The 20,438-nt window shown below is 43.6% G+C and overlaps 1 protein-coding gene across 1 annotated transcript; it reads right to left on the reverse strand.

Annotated features, from left to right (window-relative positions):
- Positions 1–113: 113 nt before the first annotated feature.
- On the reverse strand, positions 114–19,582 carry nsg2 (neuronal vesicle trafficking associated 2). Its single transcript, XM_003970794.3, has 5 exons — positions 19,321–19,582; positions 18,728–18,963; positions 12,801–12,911; positions 3,034–3,144; positions 114–1,460 (listed from the first exon to the last, which is right to left on the reverse strand). The coding sequence occupies exons 2-5, from the start codon at positions 18,854–18,856 to the stop codon at positions 1,263–1,265; spliced, it is 549 nt and encodes a 182-aa protein (XP_003970843.1). The 5' UTR covers positions 18,857–18,963; positions 19,321–19,582; the 3' UTR covers positions 114–1,262.
- Between the last annotated feature and the right edge of the window lie 856 nt (positions 19,583–20,438).

The following is a 20,438-nucleotide window of genomic DNA, read 5'->3' on the forward strand; positions in this document are numbered from 1 at the left end:
TCTATTCATGCAGATGTTAATCATACTGGCAGACAACAACTAACTGGAGTGATTGAGAATCTGAGTGAATACTATACCTTTCACAATAAAGTGCACAGTAAACAGCACGGACGCACACAGGTCACAGCTTCTTTTAATTCCTTATTTTAAATTCAGAGAAGAGCACTTACATCAAATCATCGCTACATGTCCACTATTAATATCACGAGATCTTGTAAAAGCACTCCTGACAACAGATGTAACGGGATGGAAAACTGAGGAGAGGGGGATGAAACCTGGCTGAGGAGCCGTAGCTCATCTATGAACAGAACACAGCAGAATATAATGACTTGGACACACGTCTGCCTAAACATTCCTTCAGCACAATTACAAGACCGATGGCTGCAGGAACAGGCAGCCAGTAAAAAACAGAAGAGCTAATTGGAGAAAAGCTACTACATCACACACACACACACACACACATAAGCACAAAAACTAGCCTGTTATGTACAGCTTAGGTCACAATAGAAGCTTTATCATCTATAGCAAAGCATATGGAAATGTCACCGAAGGTGAGAAAATTCAATCAACTGGTGATTTCAGACAGGATCTGTGACTATACTGACAGGTTTTTCAGATTATGTTAAGCCATTTTCATGTTCATGTAAGTTTACATGGCTAAAGAAACCCCAGAAAGGCAGGAAAGTCCAAAGAAACCAAAAAGTTCACCGTTGTGCACTGCAAAAAACAAAGCCGTTAGTTTAAAATGCTCTAGCTGCTTTGGCATTACCATTTAACTTAAAAGGAAAACGTGGATGAAATCTGACTAATATTTAAGGTTTTAGTCAATCTGCACTAGTTTAATTGCTTAGAAGTTAAAATAACCACTTTCATTTTTACAGTGTGTAGACCTTACAGAGATTCTCTCAAAGAGGAAGCTGAGCAGACAGGTGTGTCCGTACAGTTGTTTGATAACATCACTTAGTGTACAAATCCATATGTTGCTAAATAAATAAATAAATTAACCAGGTCAATAAATGAACAGAAAAATAAAAGTGTGTCTGTATCAGCAGATGATGATGAGCTGAATGTCCCTCTAGAGGAGATTATTCACATAAATAGGCAACAAGTAAAATCTAAATATCACTCATCTTTTGCTTGTGTTTACAGCTGCATGCATGTTTTCACCTTTTAGCATAAAGATGGAGCTGTTTGTGTCTTTTTTGCCTCTAATTTCTATATTTGACTACGGTCTGCGCCTGTTACAATATCCCTCAATCAGCTTAGTGGCTCTCGCCGCTCGGAGGCTTGGCGTCGTGCTGCTGTCCCCCTGCCCCACCCGGCAGCCAGGGGGAAATGGAGTGAGAGGTGGTCTGCTTGGCCATGCTGTAGTGGCTGATCACAGTGTAGAAGCGGCCCCTGGAGTTGGCGTCCTGAGCCGCATAGTACGCCTCCAGAGAGGCCGGGATACACCGCTTGTGCTGCGAGGAAGAGAAGGAAGAACAAGAATGACAAACACCAGGAAGGAACATGCTTCCAAGCATGGATTCAAACCCTTAACCTAAGTAACAAAAGATGAGTGGATCTGGCTGCTGGGTCACCTACAGGCACCAGTTAGACCACTGTTTTACTAAAGATTCTGTATGAAAGAGCAGATCTAACATATTTAGTTTCTTTTTATTTATAGTATTTCATTTCTTTCTAATATTTATTTTAGGTTTACAAGTTTAGATTTATATCAAAAGATACAATTAGTGAAGATTGAAAATTGCGAAACTTCAGTGGACATTTAACAAGAGCAAGGATTTAATCGCTGTAATGTCTTTTATTGCATCACAGAAAACCCAGTGGTGCTCAAACGCTGTAAGAGTCTGCATGTATTTGGACATGAGAGTGCAGCTGTGCTGGTAATAACACCTCTGTCAGGTCCCTGCAGAGCATGTGGGATGGAAGCAGATTTTGCCCCACATATTATGACCCGATTTGTCCAGACTTCACACCGACTTCAAAGGTGACCTTTGACAAATTGAGAGGTTCGCAGTGGAATTACGAACACGCCAGGAAGGAGCGCCGCCTGAACCACAAGCCACTTTATTCTCTGACATCAGATGCAGAATAGGGATCAGGAGCAATTATTGTCAAATTGACAGGAAGTCTAATTAATCTAAAATCAACAGAGTTTAACAGTTATGAGGATGAAATTACACTTGATTACATTCCTACCAACAAAATCACTGGTAGCGGTGGTTTATAATCGCTTGACTTTTCACCCTCTTTCTGTTACAGAAATTATAAACTGCAGAACTTTTTTTACTTTAATGATGGAACACCCGCCACATCAAAGATGGCACTTCCTACAGATCAAAGCAAGGATACAGAGGACAAAGGGGTTACTTGGACACAGCTAATGCTCTGTGATCACAGAGAATGTTGGGATGCTCCAAAGACACTTTAAAAGTCGGACTGACATCAGAGTGTTGGGTTCTGGGAGGTTGGTTACGGTTTTCTTCCTGCAGGGGGCGTAATGGAGCTTCTCCCCTGCAGCAGCTGGAGCCGCAGTAATCAGTAATCTAGTAATCTAGTACCCTATTTAAAGTCTGCACTCCTGTTTGCCAGTGTTGGAATGTTTTGTCCCTTACTCGAAACCCCGACTCTTTGTGCTTTTGCCTACTGTGATTTGGACTATCGTGGTGAGTTTCCCCCATGGACTGTTTGCTGGATTCTTCCGAGGTCTCGATGCCTCTTGTGGATCGTTCCTTTGCCTGTTGCCTCCAATAAAAGTTTTTCGGACACCACCCTCCACTGTGTGCTGCCTGCTTTCGGGTCCTGGTACAACTGCTCCTAACACAGAGCTTCTTTTACACCATGTGCATCTGATTTAACTAATTTTGTGTACGTATAGAATTTATCACCAACCAACAGGGATCAAGGGTATTTCATTATATTTTACCTTTAATGAATGTGAACCTCAAAGTGATACCATTTCCAGTTGTTCTGCCAAAAAGGCGAACCCTAACCCTAACCCTAAACGAATCCTAACAAGGTCAGTCTCACCTTGTAAATGAATCCGTTTGGGCAGGCATGGTCATAGGTGAAGGCTTTGTAAACCACCAGGAACACGATGCAGGCGAGGAAGGACAGGGCCAGGATGATCAGAATGGTGACCTGGGGGACAACACAGATGGTCAGCCTGGGAGTGTCCGTAATAGACACTATGGTCGCATGCTGCTCGAAGGCAATCCTTAAAATGCCACAAGGTTTCTCTGCTGTTTAGGATGGAACCATTTTTCCACTTGGATAACATGTTTTTCAAACAAAAATGTAGCACAATTCTATGAATCTTTGATGTTTATTAGTAGAAAAAGGATTCAACAATGCTTAAAATACACCTGAATTCATAAAGATCTTTAGCCACTTCAAAGGTACTTTGTAACGCTGCAAATCCGTGGAGGCTTGTGTTACGCCACCATGTTTAAATGACTTAAACATCCATCATGTGTCTGCAACATGAATATATTTATCAACCTTCGTGACAGGATCGTCAGTGTTGATTATTCTGATGAAACTTAATGACATATAACGTTTCTACTTGTTATACTTTCAGGGTCAGTTGAGAAATCAAGTTTCTCAACCTCCCGAATATTCAGCTTGAATCAGGAAGCATCCAGCAGAGAGAAGATCTTTATGTTACCAATATAAATACAAAGGTGACATGTTTAAGAAGGAGCTCAGTGGTGTTCTTGTGCAAATTAATGCTGTCAGAAATTCCAAAGAAACCTTCAAGACATGACGGACTTAATAAGCAAATGTATCTTCAGTGTGTAAAAGTGATTAAAAGCAGCCAATGGCAGAGTGGATCTAAACTGGTGGAGGTTCATAAGGTTCAGAATAGAATGAACCTGATCCTGAACTTGATCCTAACCCTGACCCTAACCATAAACTTAACCCTAAACCTAGCCCTGACCATGAACCTGATCGTTATCCTAACCCTGACCCTGAACCTGATCCTACCCCTGACCCTAAAACTGATCCTAACCCTGAACCTGAGTCTAACGTTGACCCTGACCCCGAACCTGATCCCAACCCTGATTCTAACCCTTACCCTGAACCTAACCCTTGTCATCAGAATCACAGAGCATTCTGGACCCTAACCCAAACCCAATAAAGTGAAACTTATAACCAAGTCTTGACCCTCAAGCATCCTAGAGGTCTCCTGTTTTATGTTTCAGTCTGAATAAACACGAACAACCACTTGTTGCCATGTTGTGAAGGGCTTTATCCTTAGGCCTCTTTTTAAGTCCTATCATGTCTGCCACCCTTCCATCTGAGGTCTTTTGCTCCATGTGGGGGGCACCATCACTTTCAATTCATCCTTTCCATGCACCACATGTAACTCTTGAGCACAGCGGGAATGAGGCCAGGAGTCCTGCCACAGAGTAAACAGTCATTTGGCTCACATGTCCCCCTCCAGGTCTGCGCCGCTGACAGAGACTAGGGATCGAGCCGACATTTGTGTGACACATGGAGCAGTAAATGAGGCGGAGCTCTAAAGAGAAAAGCTTCACCCACCCACAGTTTTTTTGAAAAAGTTCAGACAGCTCAGTCGGAACTTTCTGAAAAGTTCACAATCTGCAGCAAAAGATGAAGGGGTCATCACACAGACAAAGGTGCAGCAACTGATTCTCCAACACACATACACACACGCGCACACACACACACACACACACACACGGCATCATCCTGATCCAGATGAGCAGGCAGAAGCTCATCAGCTATGTGTCCCTAACAGCTATCGGTTGTACCATCAAGCATTATTACGGTACATAAACTTCAGTCAGGTCAGGTCAGTCAGGAAACATGTCATTTCTGTTGATGGAGGGTTAAAAAAAAGTGTGTAGAAAACAAGCACCCTCCTCTTAGCGCACATTAAAGTTGAACTGACAAGCACAAGTTTCGGAGCATAAGAGACACATGAGGTCTATTTTAACCTGGTTCATGTGTTTGAATTGAAATATGAGAGAGTAAATCCAGCCAACAACTGAGTTGACTCCTAAAGAAATTGTTCTGCTCAAGGGTTCTGCCTGTTCAACCTCAGTGAGTGGTTGGCCGTGATAGAGAAAGACAATCAAATCAGACTGTAAAAGCTGTAATTGGCTGCAGTTGTCCAGTCATGGCTCCATCCTTCTGCCTCCACCTGCCTAAAGCAGGCGTTGTTTCATTTCATTTTCCGTCCCATCTCAGGACCTACAGCATAGGTGTCAGACTCTGGTCCGTGGGCCAAATTTGGCCTGCAGTGTAATTATATTTGGCCTGTGAAGCCATACCAAATGACTATTAGAGCTGGCCTCCAGGTATTATTGCATAATGTGCTGCTATCCCAGAATGCTCTACTGGTGTTTTTGTGCAAAAATCCACACTCCATATTAGTTGGTGGCAGAAATGCACCAAATTGTTTTGCTAAACACCAAGAAAACCCACAAAGAAATAATAACAGTGACCTTATAGGCTAATGCTAATACCAGCACTGCACTCCCCTGGAAAAGTGGGAGGTAGAATATCTGTTTACATATGTAAAAGACAGACCTGTCTGTCTTGTATGTGGAGCCAATGTGGAGAACAAGGAGTACAGTACATCAGATGACATTATGACACGCAACAACAAAACAAGCACAAGGACCTGGACATGACTCAAAGGCACCAGAAAGAGATGAAAAAACATTGCAGTTATTATTAGCCTGTGGAAAAAGATTACTGTTGAAATTTAATTCAGAAGGCTGCAAATAAAGAGTCATCCAATGTTTATCTAAGAAACTAATGCCAGTGATGTGTTTTGAATTTGAATTTGAATTTTGCACATGTGCAATGTTAAGTTATATATTGTATAGTGTTAAGCTTTGCTTGTTTGAAGTTCATTTGTTAAGTGAAACCAGTTTGGGTCCATATCAAAAGGTTGATCGTTATATCTGAGGCAAGATTTTTTCCAATAAATATCAATGTTGGCCCCCAACTTTGTCCCAGTTTTGAATTTTGGCCCAGCGAGTATTTAGGTTTGACACCTCTGAGCCTTTCCTGTGGTTCGCTCTGAAACACATGCTGGCTTCTGCTCAGGTGATGGCTTGTGTCCCGCCAAGCTCAACCACTCACCACATGACTGAGCAATCCAGTTTGGGACCAAACAGCTCAAATGTAAATTAAATATCCTCTTAAAGCACGTCTGTAATTCCCACATTACTGAGGTGGGTGTTAGCATCCCAGCCTGGGGAAAAGGGCTTTGGAAGCCCAGCTGATAACTAAAAGGTCACAGGTTTGATTCTGTTGTGTCCTTGAGCCAATTGCAGGAGCCTCAACCTGCACAGCTGAATATAAATGTGCAGGTTGGGGAGATTTTACAAAGTGGAACAAATGGAAACTACAGAGTTCCTCAGCACTGAACAGGGGGACACATGCAAACACTGAAAACAAGCTGCTTCGGCCAAGCTCAGCGAGCTTTTAAACGTGTGTTTGTAGAAATATGTACAGTTATTGAAGCACTAAAGCCTTGATAATAACCCGAGTGCAGGGGGGAGAAATACAGCACGGCACCCTGTTATCCACTCTAATTATGACAGTGTGTGAGTGAAGCCCTGTCTCCATGGAGACCAATCAAAGGTTTGGTGACACATCATTTTTTTTCTACCTGAATGAGTTGATTTTAAACGCTGTTGGAACAGGATATGACTCAGTGGGGAGAGGCGAGCGTGACTGTTTTCCTTGTGTTTTAAAGGGAAACCAGATTATTGGGAAAGGCTGCACTTCCTACTGCCCTGCAGGACGCTAACTTTGCTGGTTTTATTCCATTAAAAAAACGTTTGGATTTGTTAATGTCAAATCACAAAAACATTGTCAGAGGAAGCGATTTACCAGCATCTGGACTCAATGAAGAAAACACTGGATGGTGAAAAGCAGAGGGTCATATTCACAGAGAGCATCATGGGAGTTGACTTTATTAGGCTTAAGATGAAAAGATCAAAGCCAGGTTGTTTTTGATGGAGCATTTCCATGGTGAGAGGAGGAAATACATTACCATGCAATGAAAGTCTGTCCTTTCAATCTCTCATCTCTTCCAATTGATCAGATCTGCCCCAAACAATATTAAAATACTGAAATTTAATGCAAATGCTGTGGTAGCGACTGAAGTTTTGAGATCACTAAAACAGGCTAAAACCAGCTACTTGACACTTTCAGGCACCATTTCTGTGGTGATGTATAGCAGATGTGGTATAATTGTAAATAATTTCATCATCTGCTATGTTAGGGAGAGGAGAGGAGAGGAGAGGAGAGGAGAGGAGAGGAGAGGAGAGGAGAGGAGAGGAGAGGAGAGGAGAGGAGAGGGAGAGGGAGAGGGAGAGGGAGAAGGAGAAGGAGAAGGAGAAGGAGAGGAGAGGAGAGGAGAGGAGAGGAGAGGAGAGGAGAGGAGAGGAGAGGAGAGGAGAGGAGAGGAGAGGGAGAAGGAGAAGAAGGAGGGGGGGTGGTGGGGGGGGGGGGGAGAATTACAATAGTCCAGCCTGGAAGTAACAAAAGCATGAATTAACTTTTCAGCATCATGCCGCATCAGTAGCTTCCTAATCTTTGTGATGTTCCTCAGGTGAAAAAAGGCACTTCTAGAGACTAATTTAATGTGTGAGTTGAAGGAGAGATTTTGATCAAAAGTTACTCCTAGATTCCTCACAGAGAGACTAGATGTTAATGAGATACCATCTAGAGTGATCATGTGATCTAATCTATCCCTGAGAGGTTCAGGACCAAACACCATGACCTCAGTTTTTCCTGGGTTAAGGAGGAGGAAATTTGAAGACATCCAGGACTTTATGTCTTTAAGACAGGTCTGAAGCTAAACCAGTCTATTGCTGTCCCTTTAATCCCAATCACATGTTCCAGTCTATGTAACAGGATGCTGTGATCAACTGTATCAAAAGCAGCACTGAGATCCAGCAGAACCAGCATAGAGACCAGTCCATGATCTGAAGCTATGAGAAGATCATTCGTAACTTTAAGAAGTACTGTTTCTGTGCTGTGATGAGCTCTAAAGCCTGACTGAAACATCTCAAACAGGCTGTTCCTCTGCAGGTGCTCCAGTAACTGAGTCACCACCACCTTCTCAAGAACTTTAGAGATAAAAGGAAGGTTGGATATTGGCCTATAATTTGCTAATACGTCAGGATCCAGTGATGGTTTTTTTAAGCAACGGCTTAATCACTGCCACCTTGTAGGACCGGGGTACATAACCTGACACTAAAGAACCATTGATCTGGTTCAGGATAGAACTGCCTATCAATGGTAAAACATCCTTCAACAGGTGTGTTGGGATGGGATCTAAAAGACACGTGGTGGTCTTGGATTTCTTAATTAGCGATGACGCCTCAGAAAAATATATAGGGCCGAAGGAGTTTAAGGGCTCGTTGGAGACCCTGTATGTTCCCACAGTCACATCTGGTGATGGTCCAGTTGTTGGGATGGCCTGGTTAGCTTTCTCTCTGATAGCTCGAACTTTATTAGTGAAGAAGCTCATGAAGTCTTCACCACTAAGGGAAGAAGGGATACGTGGATCTAAAACACTGTGACTCTTAGTTAATTTGGCCACAGTGCTGAAAAGAAACCTGGGGTTGCTCTTATTTTCCTCAATTAAAGAAGAAAAATAAGCTGTTCTAGCCTTGCGAAGGGCCTTTTTGCAAACTAATAGACAGTCTTTCCAGGCTACATGATAGCTGTCTATTTTACAAGAATGCCACTTCCTTTCCAGTCTTCGCACTTTCTGCTTGAGGGTCCTGATATGTGAATTATACCAGGGGGCACACCTCCTCTGATTTACTATTTTCTTTTTCAGGGGGGCAACAGAATCAAGCGTGATTCTCAGTGAGGTTGCTGCACCTTCAGCAATAGAGTCAACCTCAGCAGGGCTAAGATTATAATGATTTATCCCTGGGGAAACATACGGTGGTCCTGGGATTAGCACAGGGATCACTTCCTTGAACTTAGCTACAGCATTATCTGAAAGACATTTGCTTGTTCTGAGGATAGAAGAATCCTTAATCATAAATGTGAAAGTGATCAAAGAATGGTCTGACAGAAGTAGGTTCTGAGGGAACACTGACACATGTTCTACCTCAACACCATAAGTCAGAACTAGATCTAGGGTGTGGTTGAAGTTATGAGTTGGTTGGTTTATCTGCTGGAGGAAACCAACTGACTCAAGTAATGAAATTAAGCCATTTCTAAAACTGTCATTTACAACGTCTACATGGATATTAAAGTCTCCAATGATAATGACTTTGTCCGTTCTAAGGACCAAGTCAGATAAGAAATCAGAGAACTCAGACAGGAACTCTGAATGTGGCCCAGCAGGGGGCCGATATACAACTACAAACAGAAGTGGCTTTTCTGCCTTCCAGTTCAGATGGGTGATGCCAAGAGTCAGGCTTTCAAATGAACTGGAGCCATATTTTGGTCTATGATTAATTAATAACTTGGAGTGATAGATTGCTGCCACTCCCCCTCCTCGACCAGTAACAGTGGAATATGATAATTAAGATGGGTAGGAGGAGTAGATTCATTTAAGCTAACATACTCCTCCTTCTGAAGCCAGGTCTCAGTAAGACAAAATAAATCAATGTGATGATCCGCTATCAGGTCATGTACTAACAAGGATTTACACAAAAGAGATCTAATATTTAACAGTCGGTTAACTTGCCGGTTACTATTCTGCACATAAATATCAGTTCGTTACCAATATGTTATTGGGATGAAAAGTAGCATCTATAAAGTAGTTGGATGCTAACAGAAACAGGCCCACTCCTCCTCCTCCTCCTCCTCCTCCTGATGTTGCCTTAGTCTGGACAGCACAGAGGTTTCTGAGTGGTGCTCAAGGTAAATCAATTGTTCCCACACTGCTCTGGAACATCTGTGAGTGAGCATCCATGTCGGAGTTTTACCAAGCATGAGCACCCACCAGATGCTGACATCTTCAAAGAAATGTTTCCTTCTAAATTTCTGTAAAAAGCTTGAATATTAATGTGGACGTCAGAAGAGAGGAGAAATTGTGGTTAGCTGGGTGAACTGAGCTTCTGAAGGACACAACAGTGCACAACAGAGCACCCACTCTTTCCAAAGATCGTGCGCTATTAGTGAGGCAGGCATTTTTTAAAAAGAACAGTAATTAAAGCCAGCCTGAGAAAGAGAGAGGCTCCACTGTGGAGGTGGAGGCTGCAGCAGAGCTCTGATCATGGGGCCACGCGGCAGTAATGACGGTATAATTTTCCTGGACCATGTCATCCCCTCCCATTGATAACAGCTCTGGCAGCGAGTGGGTGCAGCCTGGCAGTCAGCGAGTCGTCAAGAACACCCCTTGCATTTATGCGTGCACGTCAGGCTTCATGCTGGTGAGTGTTGGAGTCTAGGGCCAACGTGGAGCGCATCCGTGCAGAGCCGGCCAACTACACCATGTTTCCTGGATGGCGAATGTGCCAGAAATTATGTGGACAATGCGAAAGAAATCTCTCGTTCATCATCCTCCACCCAAGCTCCGCCCAATCCCTGCCCGATCAATTCCTCTCCTCCAAATACTTCTCTTCTATGCTGACATCTTCAAAGAAATGTTTCCTTCTAAATTTCTGTAAAAAGCTTGAATATTAATGTGGACGTCAGAAGAGAGGAGAAATTGTGGTTAGCTGGGTGAACTGAGCTTCTGAAGGACACAACAGTTAATATCTGACAAAATTATACCGGTCAAAGTTCAGTGTATGGTAAGAACACAGCATTGTTTTATCATAGCAGGTAAATGAGTGGGAAAGGTGCCCTCCCCAGATCATTCATGGTGGAAGAAACCGATGGATGTGTCGCATCTGCTGAGATCAATCAGATCAGAGAGAAAATAGAACCAAGTGAAATTAAAGGCCTCCATCTTATAATTATCTTACTTTAATTATAATTTAATCTATTTTTTGGGTGATGACACCTGAAATTCCTAATGTAGGTCATGCAGCACAGCAACAGTCCACCAGTCAGAGTAATGTGCATGTTTTTTATGCTATGGGAGGAGTCTGGAAACATCAGAAGAGCAGCTGAAACACGAGATTCCACAGTGACGCAAGCCACTGCAGCCACGAATACTGCTCTGCTCTACACTTGCAAAACCTGCTACATTTGGCTGCACACATGAATCACAAACAGTCGTTTTGTAAGCTTCCTTGGAAGAGAGCAGGAGCACTTAGCTCTTAGAGAACATTTTACACCACCAGTTCTTCATCCATCAACACAATCTGTGTAGTTTTGAGGAAGAAGAGAGGATAAGGAACATGGCCACATCTGTAGAATCAGATCTTCCGCTCTAGCACAGCGAGCGCACCGAAGCGAGGGGCTGCACAAAACCACGGCACTTCAGCCTAACAGAAGCTGACGTGGTAAGCCAGACATGACATGAGAGTCTGACGCAACATTCAAGGAAAACTGAAAAGCAGCAAGTTATTCAGCCATTACTGCTGGAAAACAACATCTTTGTGATTTAATCTAAAAGATGATGCGTATCGAGGATGGCGGGAAAGAGGCAAATTACAGTAAACTCAAAACTGAAGGAAACCACAGCGTGGGTGGTTGCTGTTGGTTTTAACACATTGGCTTTTTTTATTTAATAAAAAGCAAATTCACTGTGAATGTGACATTGAATCATCAGAGCTTGGAGGAGGAAATCTGAGCCCCAGAGAGGCCATCGGCTCGTAAAGGGGATATATTATGCAAAAGTTCTTTTTCAGTGCTTCAGTCCGGGTATTTGCATATCTTTTGAGCATTTTGAGTGTCTCCCTTCCCCATAAGGGTCAGTTTCAAAAAATAAATTATGTGTTTAATGAGCTGTCGGAGTCACAAAACTCGCTCAAAATACTCTGTTTGAATTTCATGACATGTGAATCACAGTCCGGTGGCATCGTGCTGCCTCTCTCTTCCTGTATAACCACAGCTACCAGAGCAAGGATCCTCCATTTTCTGGCTCTCGCCTCACCAGTACTTGACTGCCTTCACCTTCCCACTCTGCTGCACGACAGAGGTGGGTGGTAGAGCAGCTAACCTGGTGTGTTTGAGTCCAACTCTGACTTTGACTACCGGTAATCCTTCAGTTTTTAGCGACAGCAGGGAAGCCATGGCTGGTTCGCCAAAACTACATCATGTCCAGTTGGTTTTGACCAAAGTAGTCTTAGATTAAAGGAAACAAAGAAGTTGGCCGTATAGCTTCACATATCTGAGCTACACCACATATGGAATTTATGGTTTATTTTTGCTACAGCTCACTCCTCATGTGTTCTTGTGCAGGTTACGTGTTGTTGTGGGAGCTTCTTACTGTCCAAACTCTTTTTTATTAAACTTAAAGTGACTGCCTGTAAATATAATTAATGAATGTTGCCCCAGAGAACAGAGAGCCAGACAACAGTCTACTGAAGCATCAATGGCAGACCTATCTTCTTAGAAAACACACTGCCGACAGGCTGCGCGCAAGGCAAGCCAACAAGGCCTTTACACCATGTGAACGGAAGTAACCTTCCAGACTAATGCCTCTGGTTTAAATTCTCCCCCGCTTCAGCCTGGCTCTCTGTCACCGTTACCTTGGAGATGTGGATGTTTACAGTGTTGTTACAGTGATGTTGAAATCGCGAATTGGAGGTGGGAGAGGCTTAGCAGCAGCTGAACCCCAAATTCAGCATGAGTGTTATTTAAATCATCAAAACATCTCTGGTTCAAAGGTCATGAGAGAAAAATGGAAGAGTGGAACAGATTTAGCAAGGTCTCCTCTTTCTCACCTTAAGTCTCTCGGATACCCCATCAGTGAAGCTAATGGTGAATTCCTCCACCTTGGGGACTTTCAGCCTCTTCTTCTCGGTCTGGTACTCTGTGCGGGTTTTCACCACCACCTACACAACAAGGGGTATATATTAGACAGTGTCGTGACAAAGATTTTGGTATTAAAATGTTATTAAAAATGTGTGAGGACGTGAAAGTTAGGGTGTCACCAATGTGTTCCAGCAGCCTGAGATTTGATTACTTTGCATTTAAATTCAAGTGAACTGTCTGTTGTGTTTGAGGAGCTAGTTTGAGATGATCCCCAACTAACAACTGTCTGCAGTGAGATGGGACAAAAGGAGCCGGGGCAGTTCCGCTACGACCAAGTACTGTCATGGCAACACACCTCAAACAGCCTCGGACGGCTGAGCGGGGCACAAGGGGCAATGCAGCCAAACAAACCCTCACATATTTTGAGCTTCCTCAGGAGGTAAAACCACAAGGATGGAAAAGAAAGAGGTGCAGTCAAAGTTCAGAAGAGCCTCAACGCCATCCTCTCTGTAGCCACAGTGCTGATGAGCAACACCGAGGAAGAAATGTGAAGCTCGGGTGCACAGACAAGCGAGGCTGCAAATAAATGCTAAATTAGCAGGTAATTCAGGACGTGCGTGGTCATGGGTCAAAACTTAAATGGCATTGCGTGGATGCCAGGACGCTTGATTCTGTTGCCCCCCTGAAAAATAACATAGTAAATCAGAGGAGGTGTGCCCCAGGTATAATTCCCACATTAGTTAGTGAAGCCTGTCTTAAAGACATAAAGTCATGGATGTCTTCAAATTTCCTTCTCCTTAACTCAGGAAAAACTGAGGTCATGGTGTTTGGTCCTGAACCTCTCAGGGATAGATTAGATCACATGATCACTCTAGATGGTATCTCTTTAGCATCTAGTCTCTCTGTGAGGAATCTTGGAGTAACTTTTGACCAAATTCTTCAACTCACACATTAAAACAGTCTCTAGAAGTGCCTTTTTTCACCTGGGGAACATGGCAAAGATAAGTAAACTACTGACACGGCAAGATGCTGAAAAGTTAGTCCAGCATTTGTTACTTCCAGGCTGGACTATTGGAATTCTTTATTATCAGGGTGTCCAAACAACTCTTTAAGAAGCCTCCGGGTGATCTAAAATGCTGCAGCTAGAGTTCTGACAGGTATTGACAAAAGAGATCACATTACTCCTGTACTGGCGTCTCTTCATTGGCTGCCCGTTAAATTTAGAATAATTTTTAAAATTCTTCTTCTGACCTATAAGGTCCTCAGACGCCTAGCTCCATCCTACCTGGAGGAGCTAGTGACACCTTATCATCCCAATAGACCGCTCCGTTCCCAGAATGCTGGTTTACTTGTCGTCCCCGGAGTGTCTAAAGGTAGAATGGGGGACCGAGCATTTAGCTACCTGGCCGCCCTGCTGTGGAACCAGCTCCCTGTCCAGGTACAGGAGGCTGACTCCATCTCTACTTTTAAGATCAGACTTAAAACCTACCTTTTTGAAAAAGCTTATTGTTACTAATACTGTAGTTCCAGTTACTATCATAGACAGACAAATTATCATACTTAGGGGGTCGTCTAATTATTAGGTTAACATCTTAGTCATGCTGCTATAAGCCGAGGGGCTGCTGGGGTCCAGAAACATGATCACCTGACAGGCCTCTGTCACCCCACTGGGTCATGGCTGCCTCGCCTCGCCTCGCCTCGCCTCGCCTCTCCTCTCCTCTCCTCTCCTCTCCTCTCCTCTCCTCTCCTCTCCTCTCCTCTCCAATCCGAGTAGATCAGTGATGATGATCTTCTGTAGTATCTGCCCCCCCCCGTATTCATCTACAGGTATCGCTGCCTTCATAGTTGTATGCTGACCTATCGACCTCCGACCCTGCTGACCCACTCAGCTCTACCGGCAGTTTATTATAATTAATATAATTAATGTATTAGGGTTATTAGGGTGTATGTTCTCTACCTATTCTCTCCTCTACCTGTTCTCCCCCTTCTCCTTTCTCATCAGAAGGAGGGTCTCCCTACATGAGCCTGGTCCTGCTCAAGGTTTCTTCCTGTTAAAGGGGAGTTTTTCCTTTGCACCGTTGCTTGTTGGGGGTCAGGCCCTGGGATTCTGTAAAGCACATGGAAACAATTTCGATTGTAACAGACGCTATATAAATAAAGATTGATTGATTATTGATTGGAGTACAACCACAATCAGAAATCCGGAATGCCCCAAAAATCAGTCCCCTCCATTTTCTTCCAGAAGCACTCAGCTCATTACTGCACTGGCTAGAAGGGGTGTGGGGACAGACATATCATTGGAGAGAAAGGGGACAATGTCTCTGTGTCCTTGTGGCTAATTGTGTTTCTTCTGAGCTGCTCTGAGACGAAGCTAGAAACTGCTGCGCACACAAACGCTATCTGAATAACAATATTGTCACCGGGCCGCAGGAAGCTGTTATCTCACAGCTGAGGGCCACAGTAGGTGTACTGACGCCAGAGCATTCGATTGGACCACTGAGGCCCAGGAGACAACGCTGGCCTTGTCATGATCCCCACCAATGCCTTGGTCTTGCCTCGACGGTCTTATTCCTTTGTCTCATTTCACAACAACAGTGCTGCTTCATTAGTCCCGCCTCCCTTCACTTTCAGATTATCGATCAACGTCACCTCGTGCCGCTTCCCCCGTGCTGGTCATTCAGCTGTCATCCATTTCTTTTGGTCACCTTTGAGATGTTCTACATCTTCAGCAGAGTCCAGTTGGTTTGAATTAAATGGATTGGGCCAGATTCTGAAGGCATAATCCCATGTAAATAAGGCCTCACAGCTCGTAGAGCACCTCAGCTGCTCTGCTTCAACAAATGTCTGCTCTGGAACCCTGGCGGTAGGTCCACACATGTGAGGCTGTTATTTGCATTCATTTATGTGTAATCCAACAGATGAAATGAAAATACCATTAACCATCATCTCATTAATCAACAATATTGAAACTATAATCAATAGAAATGATGATTGTGAGGATTTTGATTCCATAACTGCACAAAGGCGCTCATTGGTGCTAACAGCTTGTTCTTCTGCTCATAAATACATAATTTGTGCTTCTCACTTCCAGAAACCTTTTCAAAGTCAAAGCTTGTTGGAGAAATTAGGAAATGGATTATGCATAATTTGCCATCTTCTGTGTAATTAAAAATTGATAATGATGGTTCAACTTCACATTGATCCATTACTGATGTGAGGGTCTCTGAGATCCAGCCTGAAATTCCTCCCTAATTTATGAGAACAAGAATATCCAGAGATGAAGATTGAGTGAGGCTCGGGAGAAAATGAAGGAAGAGCATGAAGGGGCAGCCCGAGGACACGCGACAGACAGAGAATTTGGCTTTAATCCCAGCAAGAAAGGGCTACGATTATCTCTTCTGTCGCACCCGCCTCCTCTACTCTTGGTGTTGTTGTTGTTGTGGTTGTTGTTGTTGTTGACTCTTTTTTCTTCTTCAATCAATTCAATCAAGTTGCTTTTGATCCTGCAGTGATGGGGACGTGTAGCTCCCCAGACAGGATCAAATCCAATGCCTGTCCAATGGATGCTCTGGTTCTGTGTGGATTTGAATCTATGCGTGCATGTGTGTGTGCGCGCGCGCGTGTGTGTGTGTGAGTGTGTGCATGTGTGAGAGAGAGAAAGAGAGAGAGAGAGCGAGAGGACTAAACGTGATGCCTACAAACAACCTTGCAGCGGAAAGGTCACGCAATCATCAGGCAGGATCAGGCTGGGAACATCTGGGGGTCTGTTAAGCTGAGCGGGACTGAGCTGCTGATCTGGGGAACTAATCAGGTCACGTGACCCGAATTGACTCGGCTTTAGCTTAATGCTGTTCTCAGGTCAGATAGAATAATAACAGCAGCTAAAATCATTGCGATTACACATTTTCTTTCACATATTTATCAAGACAAAAAGGTAATTTGGGAAATGCTTAAATAAACGTTTACGGTGATGCAAGAATGTGCAGGATAAAGAAAGGAGGAACAGCACAGTCAAAGGGTTCAATCCACTCATGAATAAGCACTGAGTTGATGTTGAGTCATTGTAGGGTTTTTCATTAAAAACGCCACCTGGCGGTCAGTTCTGATGTCACATGACCTCTCATTGTGAGGAGGTAAACACAACAATGAATCCAAATCCTAATAATAAATCAGGATTGGGAAAGGGGCAGGAATACACTCTGGAAGAACACACATCTGAAAACCTGGAGGAACTCCAAAACCAGAAGCATCATATGAAAGAGCTAAAAAAATGAAACTTACACCGATGACGGCGTGTTGCTTCACAGCAGAGTGCACTGGAGCATTATATGCTAAAAGAAGTTTTGTCATTCGAGTAGCCAAATATGATCTCAGAGTAGCACAACGGTAATCAAATAGTCCCGAGTGGGAAATGAAAGTCTATCTCAACATTTCTGAACTCTTGTCGTCCACACTGATGTCTGATGAAAAACATTAATATTGTCACTAGTCTTCATGCTTCACTTGGCAGGAAAACAAATTCTCAGCCTGACAGCTGATGAAGCATTCACAGAAGCTGCTAAAGTGATGCCTGGTGTGAAATCACAAACGTTTGTGTGAATTCTAAATCAGAAATGGCATTTTTGGCTCCCGAGCCTCCATGCTGGCACAGCGCAAACCATGACCCGCTCCTAGCGTTGGGTGGCTCCCCGTGGAAATGACCTGTCACTTACACACGGTCCCGTCTCCACGAGCGAGACCACCAGACCACCATGATGACGAAGAGGTGTCTGCTGTTAACAGGTGACCCGAACAGGAAAAGATGATCCCTCCTCCCATTTTAGAAAATGAAGCCTCTGAACAGGCAGCAGCAGCATTTCAGTCCTCCTTTAAGAGACTTTGTGTTGTGAAATTTTCTGCATGGCAAGTCTCTAAAAGCGGCATTAATCCTGCAGGATGGGAGCAGTGATGGGATTATATTGGGTTTTATACCCAACCATTAATCATTTCTCTTGGAAACAACTTGTTTTGTTCTTTGTTGTTGGACACAAACAAAATTCCCCAAAGTTCCCAATTGTGCTATAGATGAAAGCTCTCTCAGGAGCTCTCCTAGCATAAAAACTGGAGCGATGGAGATTGATCGCCCCCCTGGTGGCTGATTGCAGTAAACAATGGCTTTATGTTCCAGCTATTTTCTTTTCTGATTAACTAATGTTTGAGATTCTACATGCTACTGGACCTCAAGTTACACCATCGTTTATTTGCTTTAGAAAAGTTGTGGATTTAGCCTCTTTTTCCAATCGCTCTGCAAGTTTAACTGAGTTCATCTCGATTAACTATCTATTTAGCATTTTAAGAGACTTGTGACATCAGCGTTAGCCTGGCCATGACACATATTTAATTCTAACAAATGCTTGTGATGCTGCGGCTGCGTCAGGTCCCGGTAAATCCCCCAGGGACACAGTAGCTGTGATGCAGCAGAATAAGCATCACCTGAGCTCCACCCTGATGAGTAGCTCACATTTAAACGCAGCAGCCACATTAGCTTAGCGCCATGTCTGTGGTCCAATTCCATTCATTGTCTTAATGTGCAGTCAGTCTAGCTGACTGTCTAAACCCCATGGAAACACAATCAGCTCTCCACGTTGCACTGCCACCATGGTAACTGGATTACAGAGCAGCGGTGCAGTCACTATGGGATGTCGAGATGATAAATGACAGCCTGTCTGGTACCAAATCTGTCTCCTAATCTCATCTGAAAAACAAAGGACGTGGCTGGGAAACAGCTGAAGACATGAATGAGGGAAGGGTTTACCTTAGCCTGTGTGTGCGTGCGTGCGTGCGTGCGTGCGTGCGCGCGAGCACCTAGAGAGTCATTAACATAAAGATAAAGATTAGCAGATTTAGACACCCCCACCTTGTCAGGTGTATGGCTCTGGAGGCTGCTAACATCCAGTGGAGTGATGAGGGGCACATTCTGGAAGCCGTCCTCCACACTTCCAGCTTTGCCCCCCTTGTCTTGGAGGTTACTCCCTAGTTTCACCATCTTTCGTCTCTCTTGTATATCTCTGTTCTTTCCACCGAAGGCTGCTCCTTGGAGATTAAGACGGTGTTGGTTTTATTCCTGACAGCGTTTCAGGGTGAAGAGAGAACCTGACAGGCAGATGGAGAAGATTCCATTGGGCTGAGATATTGGCATTATTACAGAAATGGAACCACAACTGGTCCTGGTACAAAACAGCTGTTAGGTTAACAAAACATTCCAGCATCATATTATTTATAATACTGCTACTATTGCTGCTGCTACTAGTGCTACTAATGCTGCTACTATTGCTGCTGCTACTAGTGTTACTAATGCTACTGATGCTACTAGTGATACTACTTCTACTGCTGCTATTACTTCTAGAGCTACTACTACTTTTACTGCTGCTGCTACAACAACAACAACAACAACAACAACAACAACAATAATCGATCACGTCTGTACTGCCCGTCACAGCATGTACTTACTGCGGTGCGTCCCTGCCGTTCCGATCCTTCGGTGCTGCGGCACGGTTTGTGTCCCTCGGGCGGAAGGATGGACACCAGGTGAGGCTGAAGGCTGCGCAGCGGTGGCGCTGCTGCGGATGCTGCGATGCCGGAGACAAAAAGTAGATGTCTGGCGGTGGGTTTTCCTCAGCAGCAGGCAGTCCAAGCCCTTAATCCAAACACAGCCTCTTCTCTCCTGCTACACCGAGCCCCAGGACCCGCCACTTGGGGGGGGGGGGGGGGGTCCTTTCGGGGAGTCGCGTTTGTTGTACGAAGAGTGGAAGGGGAATTAATGATGCCTTTTCTGATTGCTCGGAAATCTGATATTCGATCTGAAGGCTGGTTCGCGCCATTAAATCGCTGTTGTAGGTACATTCTACATACAACTTATTTTCTGTGTTTTAAAACAGTTGAGATAAAAGTGGTCAGAAAAGTATGTCACACGTGTAAAGAAGAGAAAAATCAAAGACAACCTTCCTTGTTAAGAATTATTTGACAGGAATGAGACAAAATATTAAAATGTAAAAGTAGGATATCGCCGATTAAGGATTAACGCCTATTAATGACTAAAATGAAAGCCACATATCCCTTTTTTTTAAAAAAAAGAAAAGAAAAGAAAAGAAAAGAAAAGAAAAGAAAAGAACAGATACACGCTGTACTTGAAGGCACCACAAGTTCCGACGGAAGCAACATTTTTATTCCGGACACGTCACCTAACGGTGGAAAGGGGAATTACATCCAATTTCATTTTAACGTCAGCCATAAATGTATGAACATAATACAACTTTATGAAACCATTCAAACACCAAAAAGTTCACGTTTGTAAACATTGAAAAAAGGGAGGAATTTGTAATCAATCATTATGATAGGGAGAAATATCTAATAAACATGTATCCATGGTAACAAACCATGGACAGATCTTTGATGCCATTAGTTATGCTCTCTTCTTCTTCATCTTCTTCTTCGTGAGAGAGGAGTGCAAGCGGAAGGGAGAGAGAGAGAGTGAAAAAAACGGTGTGAAAGCGCTTTTTTTTCCTATTCTTTTCTTGTATGTGTGTGAATGCTGGATATATAGTTTGATTTATTGTGGTGAGTTTCGA

The sequence above is a fragment of the Takifugu rubripes genome, chromosome 15 (genome assembly GCF_901000725.2).
Source record: "Takifugu rubripes chromosome 15, fTakRub1.2, whole genome shotgun sequence".
Taxonomy (NCBI): Eukaryota; Metazoa; Chordata; class Actinopteri; order Tetraodontiformes; family Tetraodontidae; genus Takifugu; species Takifugu rubripes.

Coding starts and splice junctions, on each gene's coding strand:
- nsg2 (XM_003970794.3), bottom strand. CDS start 18,856: ATGGTGAAACTAGGGAGTAACCTCCAAGACAAGGGGGGCAAAGCTGGA. Junction 3,145..12,800: donor GGGTATCCGAGAGACTTAAG/GTGAGAAAGAGG, acceptor GTTGTCCCCCAG/GTCACCATTCTGATCATCCT. Junction 1,461..3,033: donor CAAACGGATTCATTTACAAG/GTGAGACTGACC, acceptor TCTTCCTCGCAG/CACAAGCGGTGTATCCCGGC.